Source organism: Herpailurus yagouaroundi, unplaced genomic scaffold, assembly GCF_014898765.1.
Source record: "Herpailurus yagouaroundi ecotype Mexico unplaced genomic scaffold, PumYag 182, whole genome shotgun sequence".
NCBI lineage: Eukaryota > Metazoa > Chordata > Mammalia > Carnivora > Felidae > Herpailurus > Herpailurus yagouaroundi.
This window is the reverse complement of record NW_024412413.1, coordinates 20,586,680-20,599,992: the sequence shown is the minus strand read 5'-3', so window position 1 is coordinate 20,599,992 and position 13,313 is coordinate 20,586,680. Positions and strand designations below refer to the sequence as shown.

At 36.3% G+C, this 13,313-nt stretch overlaps 1 protein-coding gene across 4 annotated transcripts in view; it reads left to right on the top strand.

Moving 5' to 3' along the window:
- Positions 1-13,313, top strand: part of ANO4 (anoctamin 4) — a 421,314-nt gene that overhangs the window by 310,418 nt on the left and 97,583 nt on the right. For all 4 annotated transcript variants that reach the window (XM_040491102.1, XM_040491101.1, XM_040491100.1 and 1 more), the window contains 2 exons: positions 10,193-10,248; positions 12,525-12,646. In XM_040491102.1, the coding sequence (XP_040347036.1) occupies positions 10,193-10,248; positions 12,525-12,646 (178 nt within the window). The remainder of the gene's footprint in view (positions 1-10,192; positions 10,249-12,524; positions 12,647-13,313) is intronic.

Here is a 13,313-nt window from a genome sequence, read left to right as displayed (position 1 = left end):
CATTATTAAACAGATTATCATCTATCAGGAGGATTTGGGTGGCTTTGTCCTTATTTCTGTCCAAACAAGCTTTTTATCAGTAGGTTGAATAATGACCTATATCACTCAGGATCTAGTCAGGAGACAAAAATCACACATAATTTTTATAGGGAAAATTTAATATAAAAACTATGACAGAGGATTGGAGTAATCAGGGATTGGATAGTAAAGGGTAAAGAGAACTCTAAAGGATAAAGAAATAGCAGATATTAAGAGCATCTACCACTTTTGGGAAGACTCCCCCCAGCAAAGCTGTGATTCAGACTCTGCTGGAAATGGTGCGGCTGTGGTTCACTAGGTGGCAGAGCAGTGTTCTGGAGTTGCTGGCAGAAATTGCCTGGAGGGGCTCCAGGGAAGCCATTCATTGGGAGGTGTTGCACCAACAGCACTGCTCTGTGAACCTGTTTAAGGAAATACCTGCCCTTGGGACAGTACCATGTGCTACCGGCCACCAAGCACTGCAGGAAGTTGGTGCCGTAGAAGCCATGTGTTGCAGAAGCCTGCTGAGAGGAGCATACTGGTACCAGGAAGGCAAACTCCTTACTCTTCCAGAGTCCTTCCAGTGCCCTCTACTGACAAAGCCTAACATTGTACAGCCTGGTAAAGAAAAAATATTTACAAGGTCCAGCTCCATTATTGCAAAGTAGGCAATGAAAATATATTTGGAATTAAGAGGCAAATAAATTGATACCTGGTATATGGCTTAAACAGCCTGCCCATCAAGCTTTCAGGTCGGGTGGACTCTGGAGGGATGCATTAAATATGTTTGTCTTTGGAGTCCAGAGCATAAGAGATCTCAGTGATCTGGAAATCTTAGCCAAATCCAACAAGGTGACATTTAATAGTTTGTAAATGTAAAGTCCTACACTCGAATTCAGCAAAACAACTCCCCTGGTACAGTGTGGGAGAAATGTTGCTCAACAACATCATGAGAGGAACAGACTTGAGAGGCTTAGTTGAATGCAAGCTCAGTGAGTCATTAGTATGGTGAAGCTGCCAAAAACTGCTTTGATCCCAAGCTGCATAAATTAAAATATAATACAGAGAAAATGAGAGCTATCTAGTCCAAATCTGAAAACACCTGAAATAATAAGTTCAGTGAGAGTCCATGTAGGTGGGTATCGTAAAATTGAACCTGATTTAGGTCTTTATTAACTTCAGTGGGGTTGTGGGTTAGCACATCTTTATATTTTCTGCAACAGTCAACCATCCTTGAGACACATCCTCTCCATAAAGTCCTCCATGACCATTCCAGCTTGAAGGTATTCTTTCTTCTTCCTGTGAATTCCTATGGCAACTACTTCTGGAATGTTTATTTAATAAGCAACCATGTACAACTCTTCTTTCATTATCTTGAGTTCTTTATTTTCAATATCCATTCTTGATAAAAACTCTCAACAAAGTAGGGATAGATGGAACATACCTCAACATCATAAAGGCCATATATAAAAGACCCATGCTAATCTCATCCTCAGTGGGGAAAAACTGAGAGTCTTCTCCCTATGGTCAGGAACAAGACAAGGATGTCCACTCTCACCATTACTATTTAACATAGTACTGGAAGTCTTAGCCTCAGCAATGAGACCACAAAAAGAAATAAAAGGCAGCTAAATCAGCAAGGAAGAAGTCAAGCTTTTACTATTTGCAAACAAAATGATACTCTATGTAAAAAACCCAAAAGACTCCACCAAAAATTGCTAGAACTAATACATGAATTCAACAAAATCACAGGTTATAAAATCAATGTACAAAAATCTGTTGCATTTCTATACATCAGTAATGAGGCAGCAGAAAAAGAAATCAAGGAATCAATCCCATTTGCAACTGCACCAAAAACAAGAGACCTAGGAACAAACCTAACCAAAGAGGTAAAAGACCTGTACTCTGAAAACTACAGAAAGAAATTGAAGAGAGTACAAAGAAATGGAAATGCATTCCATGCACATGGCTGGGAAGAACAAAGATTGTTAAAATGTCTATACCAACCAAAGCAGTCTACACATCTACTGCAATCCCCATCAAAATACCACCAGCATTTTTCACAGTGGTAGAAAAAAAAACAATTGTGAAATTTGTATAGAACCACAAAAGACCCCAAATAGCCAAAGCAATCCCAAAAAAGAACGAAACTGGAGGCATCATGATTCCAGATTTCAAGCTATTTTATAAAGCTGTAGTCATCAAGACAGTATGGTACTGACACAAAAACAGATCAATGGAACAGAATTAGAAAACTCAGAAATGGACCCACAATTATATGGTCAACTCATATTTGACTAAGCAGGAAAGAATTTCCAATGGAAAAAAGGCCGTGTCTTCAACAAATGGTGTTGGGAAAACTGGACAGCAACATGCATAAGAATGAAATCAACCACTTTCTTATACCATATACAAAAATAAATTCAAAATAGATTAAAAAAACCTAAATGTGAGGCAAGAAACTATCAAAATCCTAGGGGAGAATACAGGCAGCAACTTCTTTGACCTCAGCTATAGCAACTTCTTACTAGACACATCTCCAAAGGCAAAGGAAACAAAAGCAAAAATGAACTGTTGGGACTTCATCAAAATAAAAAGCTTCTGCATAGCAAAGGAAACAATCAACAAAACTAAAAGGCATCCTATGGAATAGGAGAAGATATTTGCAAATGACCTATCAGATAAAAGGTTAGTATCCAAAATCCATAAAGAACTCCTCAAACTCATCACCCAAAAAACAAATAATCCAGTGAAGAAATGGGCAGAAGACAGGAATAGACTCTTTTCCAAAGAAGACATACATATGGCCAGCAGACACATGAAAAGATGCTCACCATCACTCATCATCAGGGAAATGCAAATCAAAACCACAGTGGGATACCACCTCACACCTGTCAGAATGGCTAAACTCAACAACATAAATATTATATTAATTACTTTTTAAATATGTATCCCCTATTTGCTCATGTAATTTTAACAAACAAGATATATTACACTTCCCTTTTATCATAACTTTTTTCAGTTAACATTGTATCATAAAAATGCTAGGAAAGAAGTGAGCAGAAGTGAAATGATTATGATAGTAGCTATTCTGAATTATTTCATAAAATACAAATTTTTAAAAACAGTGCCTTCGCTAATATTGGTGCTATAACTTGCAACACATCTCACAATTTATTATAACATGCTAGTGTATTGAGACTGTAGCTAAAAACTGCTAGTCTGGACAGTAAGCTCTTTAGTTGTAAATACGCTGCCTTATTCATCTTCGTATCATCATTGCCTAGCACACTCTCTGGCACGTAGTATGAGTGCTTCTTGAACTGAATTGAAAATGTTTTAAACACAATGTCTAATCATCAGCATCCTTAGACAGTAAAAAATTGTGTACAATGAGGCCATTCATCAATAACTTAACTTTTGCATCTCAAAATGTGAGCTATTTTTACAAATAGTCAAGATGAAGACCAAAGGACCGAGACAGTGATTTGTAAATATTCTGGAGGAGTGTGGGAAATGTATTGTTACCAGTTATAAATGATCTTTGTAAAAGTTTCTCATTTGTTAAAAGGAGAATTATATTCAAGAACCCCAATGCTTTTTATCTTTTAAGCTTTTATTTAAATTCCAGTTAGTTAACATAGTGTGTAATAATAGTTTCAAGGGTACAACATAGTGATTCAGCACTTCAACCCAACATCCAGTGCTCATCACAAGTGCACTCCTTAATCCCCATCACCTGTTTCACCCATCGCCACCCCCCCCCCCAATCTGGTAACTATCAATTTGTTCTCTATAGTTAAGAGTCTGTTTCTTGGTTTCCCCCCCCCTCTTTTTTTCCCCTTTGCTCATTTGTTTTGTTTCTTAACTTCCACACATGGGTGAAATCACTTGGTATTTGTCTTTGACTGACTGACTTATATTGCTTAGCATAATACTAACTCTATCCATGTCATTGCAAATAGCAAGATTCCATTCTTCTTTATGACTGAGGAAAAAGTGCATTGTGTGTGTGTGTGTGTGTGTGTGTGTGTGTGTGTGTGTATGGTGTGTGTATATATGTGGTACACACATATATATCTCACATACTCTTTATTCATTCATCAGTTCAGTGCTTTGAAAATTGGTAATGATGACCTGGAGAAGTATCTAATTTAGAAATGACCAATCAGAGAGTAAATTATTAACACAGAGTCAGGCATTATGCTAAAAAACATGGAGTAAAACTACAAATGCTCGGTTGACCCAGTGTTTCATTGTCATCTTTGGTTTTGTAAATAAAAGAAATAACATATTAGAAGAAATTTTAATTTATTGATAGAATAATGTTTATCTAATGTTATTTTCTACCTAAACTCTTTCTGAAAGTGACATCTTCCATGAGCTAATAGTGACCAAAAATAATACAAAAATACTGATTTGTAAACATGATTCATAAGGATATTTTGCTGGAGTGTAAACTACACTATGTAAGTTTTCCTGATTCACTCTGAATTTGTTACAACTGTGAAAATCAAACCTGTTGAAATCCATTTTCAAAATAGAGCAATTAATAGATCAACTAAGATTTTTTAACAATATAAGTGCATGAAATAAATTTTGAAATTGACTTGTATTTTCAAAATTGGTACTCAAAGGGGAAGTTAGTGGAGTAGCAGACTTCAAGTAGGAACTATTTTCTCATTTTGCAGGACTTTGATAAATTATGATAAGCTTACAGAGGTCATCAATAGAGTCTCTTATTAGGTCCCTGTCAATTCTGTTTTTTCTAATATCTGGGATGTTTGAAAGTTGATTGCTGAGATATGTGGAATTCTCAATAGAGACTCCAGGGAATCAGAGTTTTCCACATAATCATTTTTATTCATTTGTTGCAAAGGTATTTATTGAGGGTCTCCTGCCTGCTAGACAAAATACAAAAGCAATACAGATACTTGTACTTCACATGTTTTCCTTAGACATTTAGTGTTAATGTTAAGCATCTCAAAACACAGTACTGTGTTATGGTGGTTAAAAGTACCTGAACATTGATTGACCCTCCATCAGTAAAAAGTGAATCAGTGTATGTTCTATCTCCCACTGAGGCTAAGCCTATGCACTCTAATCAGGATCTAAAGCATAGGGAGCATTCCCCTATTAGTCACTTGAGAGACATTGTTCTAGTCAACTTCTTTGAGGTACATTTTAGGAAGTAGCATAATTCTTGATCTGAAAGAAACTTCAAAGGTCAACACATTCAACTTCCACTGATGGCCAAGAAGGAGTGACAGGCACAAGATTTACTCCCCCACCTGAAACGATCAAAGGGAAAACAGAAAAAAAAGTATGAGACTACTATTTTCAAGACATCAAATGTTGGGCAGCCAAGAATAGGGATCCCTGAGAAACAGAAAACAAATAAGGTGAGCCCCATAATTGTCTCCACTTGCTACTTTGACATAGTTTCTAGATAGCAGGCTAGGGAAGGAGAACCCAGGCAGAACCTGGTAGCCTGCCTGAGTTGAGAAGATGTTGCTGAGAGTCCAAGGAGACCAAGGCAGTTAGAGTTCACAGGCAGTTAGAGTTCACAGAACAGAGTACCATAAAGTAGAAAGTTCCACCAAGAGAGAACTCTGAAGATCAGCAGCAGGTCCCCCCTCAAGTATTTAGCTGACTACTGATTAGTGGATATGTATTAGGAAACTATCCAAAGTCAGTGAAAGAACAACCACAAAGGATTTCCAGTGTTACTGGAACACCTCATCATTCGCAGAGCATGGAACATAAATGCTCTAAAGAGCTTAATCCAAAATCGAGAAGTTAATACACTGAGTAAAAAAAAAAAAAAAAAAAAAAAAAAAAAAAAAAAAAAAAAAAAAAAGCAAGGCCTAATTCTTTGCTGCCTGCAAGAAACACACTTTAAATATAAAGACAGAAATAGGTTAAAAGTAAAAGGTTCAAAAAAGTTATACCATGCCAACCAAAAGAAAGCTGAAGAGGCTATACTGATACCAGATAAAAATAGATTTCAGAGAAAAGAATATTACCAGGGATAAAAATTAATTTAGTCAATTCATCAGAAGGACATAACAATCCTAAAAGCCTACAGCTTCAAACGACACAAAGCAAAAACTGACAGAAATGCAAAGAGAAATAGACAACTTCACAGTTATAGTCATATATTTCCAATACTTCTTTCTCAGTGATTAATAGAATAAATAGACAGGAAATCAGTAGGAGTTAGAAGACCTGAATAACATTACCAGTGAACTTAATTGATCTTTTAGATCAGTCCACTACCAACAACAGCAGAATATGTATTTTTTTTCAAGTACACCTAGAACATTACCAAGATTGGAATATTTGGGGGGGAATAAAACATGATTGATGGATTTAAAGGGATTCAAGTCCTACAGAGTATGTTTTTTGACCACAGAGGAAGTAGATTATATGTTAATAAGATAATTTCTGGAAATTTTACAAATATTTAAAACTAATACACTTTTAAATAGCTCATCAGTGGAAGAAGAAATCAAAAGAGAAGTCAGTGTGTTGTATTCAATGAAAAAACAACATATGAAAAAGTGTGCAGTACTTAGGAAGAAATTTATAATACTATATGGCTATATATGAAAAGAAATGCCCAAATTAATGATCTCCCCTTTCACCTTAAGAAACAAAAAGAAAAGGGAATTAAAGTAGGTAGGTGAAAGGAAATAATAAAAGAGAAGAAATCAGTGAAATAGAAAACAGAAAAAACAATAGAGAAAATCATTGAAACCAAAAGCTGTTTCTTTGGGGAAAAATATAAAATAAACAAAAAAATTTATAAACCTTGTGGTGGATACACCCAAGGTGACTTCCCAGTGAGTCATGCCCTGTGTAATTCCTTCTCCTTAAGTGTGAGCAGAAACTGTAGCTTAAATTTAACCAATAGAATATTGAAAAGGTGATTGTGTCACTCGTGTGATTATGTTACATTACAAAGCTTAAGAGATCTTCCAGATGTGGAAAAGTTCTTAATCAGTTTGACTTTGACTTAATCAAAAGGAAGATCATTCTGGGTGGGCCTGACCTAATCAGGTTTAGGCCTGTCCCCAGCTCAGAAACTTGCAGTGACACAGATTCCCTCTCTCCTTTGCTGGTTTTGATCAAGCAAGTTGCCATGAATATTGTAGCCACAAGGAAATCAATTCTGTCAATCATGTAAGGCAGCTTGGAAGTGGCTCCTTTCCTAGCTGAACTTCCAGGTAAGAATGCAGTATAGCCAAAACCTTTGCTTTGGCTTTGTGAGACCCAAAACAGAGAACCTAGGTGAAGCATATCCAGACTTCTGACTAAAAGAAGCTGTGAGATAATAATGTTTTTAGCTACAATATATCTTATAATTTGTTACACAGTGATAGAACACTAATGCAAACTTCTAGCCAGGCTTATCAGGTAGTAAAGAGAGAAAATACAAATTCCTAAATTTCTAGGAATAGGAAAGGTGATCTCACCAAAAATTTTCTGAATATTTTTAATAATCTTTTATTATGAATAATCTTTTGTCAATAAATTTGACAACTTAAAGGGACAAATTTCTTGACAGATGAAAATAATAAAAACCCATTCAAGAAGAAATAACCTTGTGTTGTTGATTTTGGCCATTCTGACAGGTGTGGGGTGATATTGCATTGTAGTTTTGACTTGCACTTTTCCTGATGATCAGTAATGTTGAGCATCTTTTCATGTGTTTCTCGGCCATCTGGATGTCTTTTCAAAAATACCTATTCATGTCTTCTGCACATTTTTAAATCGGGTTATTTGTTTTTTGGGTGTTGAGTTGTGTAAGTTCTTTATATATTCTGGAATGTGTATCTCAGCTATGTCATTTGCATATATCTTCTCCCATTCCATAGGTTGCCTTGTAGTTTGGTGGATTGTTTCCTTCAACTGTGAAGAAACTTCTTATTTTGATGTGGTCCCAGTAGTTTATTTTTGCTTTTGTTTCCCTTGCCTCAGGAGACATATCTAGAAAGAAGTTGCTGTGTATGGCTGATATCAAAGAAGTTTTGGGTTTCCTGTCTCACATTTAGGTCTTTCATCCATTTTGAATTTATTTTTGTGTATGGTGTAAGAAAGTGGTCCAGTTTCATTCTTTTGCATGTTGCTGTCCAGTTTTCCCAAAACCATTTGTTAGAGAGACTGTCTTTTATCCACTGGATATTCTTCCCTGTTTTGTTGAAGATTAATTGACCATAATTGTGGGCTCATTTCTGGGTGTTTTATTCTGTTCCATTGATCTTTGTGTCTGTTTTTGTGCCAGTACCATACTGTTGTGATCGCTACAGCTTTGTAATTTAACTTGAAGTCCAAAATTGTGATGCCTCCAGCTTTGCTCTTCTTTTTCAAGATTAGTTTGGCTCTTTAGGTTCTTCTGTGGTTCCATACAAATTTTTTTTGTTCTATTTCTGTGAAAAATTCTGTCGGTATTTTGATAGGGATTGCATTAAATGTGTAGATTGCACAGATGTGGAGAAAGGGGAACCCCCTTACACTGTTGGTGAGAATGCAAACTGGTGCAGCCACTATGGAAAACATTATGGAGGTTCTCCCAAAAGTTAAAAATAGAACTACCCTACAATCCAGCAATTGCACTGCTAGGTATTTATCAAAAAAATACAAAAATACTAACTCAAAACAAGACATGCATAATGTTTATAGCAGCATTATCTACAGTAACCAACCCAAGTGTCCACAAGCTGATGAATGGGTAAGGAAGATGTGGTACACATACACAATGGAATATTACTCGGCCATAGGAATGAAATCTCACCATTTGCAATGACATGAATGGAGCTAAAGAGTATTATGCTAAGCAAAATAATTTAGGGAAAAGCAAATACCATATGATTTCACTCATATGTGGAATTTAAGAAACAAAACAGATGAGCCAAGGAACAAAAAGTGAGAGTGGCAAATCAAGAAACAGACTTTTAACTATAGAGAATAAACTGATGGTTACCAGAAGGCAGATGGGTGGGGGATGGGTTAAATAAATGGGATTAAGGAGTGCACTTGTGATGAGCACCAGCTGATGTATGGAAATGTTGAATCACTGTATTGTACACCTGAAACTAACATAACACTATATGTTAACTGGAATTTAAATAAAAACAAAAAAATAAACTTATGTATATAAGCTTAAAAAAAGAAGAAATAACCTAGTTAGCCCCGTATGTATTAAAGAAATTGAATTTGTACTTTAGAATCTTCTCACAAAAATACCCCTGCAGGCCCAGATTATTTTATATATGAATTCTATGAGCCATTCAAGAAATAATACCAATTAAAAAAAACTCTTTCACAAAATTGAAACAAATAGTTATATATCCGTATGATGGAATACTCAACAATGAAAATGAGCTACAACATGTGTGAATTTCAAAGTAATTATCCTGAGTGAAAGAATTCAGACAAAAAGTAAATGCTAGATGATTCCATTTATACAAAACTCTAGAAAATGCAAACCAATAATGACAGAAAGCAGATCAGTGTTGCCTTGGAGATGGCATAGGGAGGAGTGCCGCTCCAAAGTGGCATGATAAACTTTAGGGTATTTGGGGTAATGGATATATTTGCTATCTTGGTGCTGATGGTTTCAGGTGTGCATATGTAAGTCAAATCTTCTCAGATTGTGTGTTTTACATCTCTGTCATCTGTCGTATGTCAGTTATGCCTCAGTAAAGCTATTTTTAAAATAATCCACATACCTAACACCCTTCCCCCATTTTATATATGAGAAAATTAAAGCCTGAGGGCAAGAGAACTTTTTCAAAGTCATACCACTAGTCCAATGCAGAAGGGTTATATTTATTTACATTGAAGCTTCTAGATCAAAATATAAAAAGAGCTCCTGGAAGAAAATCATTTTTTGGTATGATAAATGTATCCACTTTTCTCAATACATTCTTATCTCTGTGCCAGGTATGCGTCACTGTTTGGTTTCTATCTGAAAATCTGATTTCCCAGCCCTTGATTCCAATTTGCTAGCACATAGCAAAACTTTCCAAACTGAGTCCCCAACTGGGTTCAAATCATTTTTGAAAACCTAGATTGCTTGCTCCAAAAAGTACCACCCTCACATTAGTCTTGAACATTGTGAGGATTCAAACTCAGTATTAGTTCAAACTGAACTTTTTTATCATTTTAGGTCTGAATCGTTTGCTTACCAATGGCTCCTATGAAGCTGCATTTCCTTTGCACGAGGTATTGTCCTGCCTTTCCTCCTCCTCTGTCAATTTCTTGTTATTAAATCACCTTCTGGGAATAGTTATTAATTGAGTTTGCTGATACGACATTTGTTCAGAGTGAAATTAATTTGTTCAATGGATAATGAGGGAGGGCCTACTTGCATCGTGACGTCTCTCCCCCAGCACAGATTTATTTTATGTATCTTTATGTAATTGTAAGAATACTTGGGTCAAGAGTCACTCAGCATGAGTTCAGAGGAATCGCTGAGGGACTCCAAGTCATAAAATTAGAGAAGCATTGAAAATTTGCGTGAGGCACCACACCCATGGGGAAAATGTTGCTGAAATATATAGTCTCTGCAACAAAGAAATTTATAGATATTTCTTCTAGAGTAGGGGGGAGCCATTTTGAAAAGTCTCTGGTAACCAGAGGGTGATGAATGGAAATGAATAGTATTGTACATATTATTGCTCATTTAAGTTACATAAATTTTGATATTCTCTTTATTTGCTTCATGGTTTTTGTCATCTATAAGGATTTTAGTAAATGTAATTGTGATTACCCTTAACTCTGTTTTGGGTTATTTAACCCAGAATTCTCTTTTACACATAGGTTTACAGGGACTTAATCCTCATGATTGTTGAAAGATGGTTCTCATCTTCATGGTATTGAGCCCCTACTTTGTACCAGTCACGGTGTGACACAGCAGAAAGATGACTATCACAGCCCATGCCTTGTAGGACCTCACAAACTAGCCAGGCTGGAACTCCTGGGAGTGATTTCCAGAAGCCTTATACTAGCAATGATGTTAACAGTTTGCCAATAAACTTTGGAGACTGTTCCAAGTCTTTCCAAAACATACCTTTTATTATTTGGCTTAGAGTACTGCCCCTGTTGTTTTAAATACTACAAGCACACAAAGGTGATACAGAATTTTACAAATCTTATTCATTAAGAAAACTAGAAGCTTTAGTCTGAGACCCTGTTTACAGACTGCCATGAAACATTTTAGGAATGATTCTTTCAGTATGACAAAAGCAAACATTTTGACCCAGAGGTATTCTAGAGCCACACACAGGTGATTCTGAACTCTAAAGACAGATTTCCCCAGAAAACATCATGTGGCCTCCTGTAGTTATTAGTTGGCATGGCCCCCAAAAGGTTTCTAAGACAACTGCATTCTCCCACAGCCAAGCCCTTGTCCATAGTGAGCAATAGTAGGGGAGTAGAAGTATCTGTGTAGGCGAGTAGGTGGCAGGTATGAGGAGGTCTAAGAAGATGCAGCTTTGAATCCCCATGGAGTAACTCAAGGTGTCTTTGTGGCTTCCATATCTTGGTAAAGCCCTGTATTCTATGAGAAGAGAACTTCCAAATCAGTAATAGCAACAACAGTAAGATAATCGCTCTTTTGACTCTTTACTCTCAGTTTAGCTTAATTATATTATTTAACCTCATAATAACCTTTAAAGGCAGGAAAGCAGGAAGAGCAGACATTGTTGCCAACGCTTCATGTTAAAATTTTAAATAGCGGTTTAGAGAAAGGTTAACCCACCTCTAGTCACTGTGTGAGCTTGTTGACCTGAGACTAGAACCTGAGTTTCTTGTCTTTCAGCCTGGTTCACCTTCCACAAGAAAGAACTTCTCAGATTAACGTTAATAATTAGTCCACTTCCAGAAAATGCTTTTTCTGTTTGTGAAACTAGCATTGCCATTAACTGAACTCAGAAAAACCTGCACCTGTCCTGGCCCTTTGTCTCGTCATTTGTTCCATGAAGTGGTTGAATTATATTTGAATTGTTGTAATTTTGAGGTTATATCCAGATTTTATATTTTAGGGTTTTGTGTGGACAAGGCAAGGGAACAGCTATGGCTATTTACCAACTACCCTGTCTTGAGACAAGTGGAACTAAGTCTTAGGCATGTGTTCTGGGCAAGACACTTTATTCATTCAAACCATGAAAGACATCTAATGAGGCAGATATTTTAGTTCCATTATGAATTAGGAATCCAGGGCTCAGAGAATTTAAGGTCTTCCAGCTAAAAAATAGCAGAACTGAGTTCGAACTCAGTTCAAACCTGCCTGATTCTAACAAGCATGTGCTTTTTTACTACACAGCACCATCAACAAGATTATGTCCACAGTAACTGCTTTGCCTTCAATAATATGTATCCATTTCTTTCCTATATGACCCCTATCACTACTCTTGCCATATTAGACTAGTATTACTGTCAGATTTTCCTTATGACTTTTTTTGAGTATTACCTCACTGGCAGTGGTGTTTTTATCCCAGGGAAGTTACAGAAGTAAAAACTCCATTAGAACCCATGGAGCGGAAAACCACCGACATCTGCTCTATGAATGCTGGGCCTCCTGGGGCGTGTGGTATAAATACCAGCCTTTGGATCTTGTAAGGTGAGTTTTTAACCAGCTGCAAATATAAAGCTTGCACAGAATGATTAGGGAAGACTGTCAGCTGGGACAAGAAAAAAGTCTGAATTACATAGCTCTTGATCAAATATGGCTTTATCTCAAAAAGGCAACTTGGCCAGGCCTCCCACAGGACTTTATAAGGAGCAGCCCATCCATGTGACTGTTATTGACAAATTATCAATAAGGACTGCAGAAAGATGCTTACATATATTAGTGACAAATAGAATATTAGTTACTGTGTAAGTAGGGAATATGGATTCTGTCATTGTAATAAATTTCAGGCTTATTTTAATTTTCAACTGATAAATTTTAAAGATTGTTTTGATTTTGCAAGTCAAATCAGTACATCTGCTTTTAACTTGTGATGACGTTGGAAATGTATGCTTTTTTAACTGTTTATGTATGTTCAACTTTCAGCATTCATGGCAGCATTATTCTCTGACATCTCATTATTTATTTACAGACTGGTTATTATTAACATTGGGTACCAACAGTCCATACTTTGTGGATTCCTTATAAAAGAGAAAGTCATGTCTCATTTCCTAGATTAGCTTGATTTGATTTACTCTGACTAGTGCCCTCAAAAATTGAGCCCAGAGGAGAATGAAATAATAAGACAACTCACTTTATATTTTTGTCTCCCTGGGCA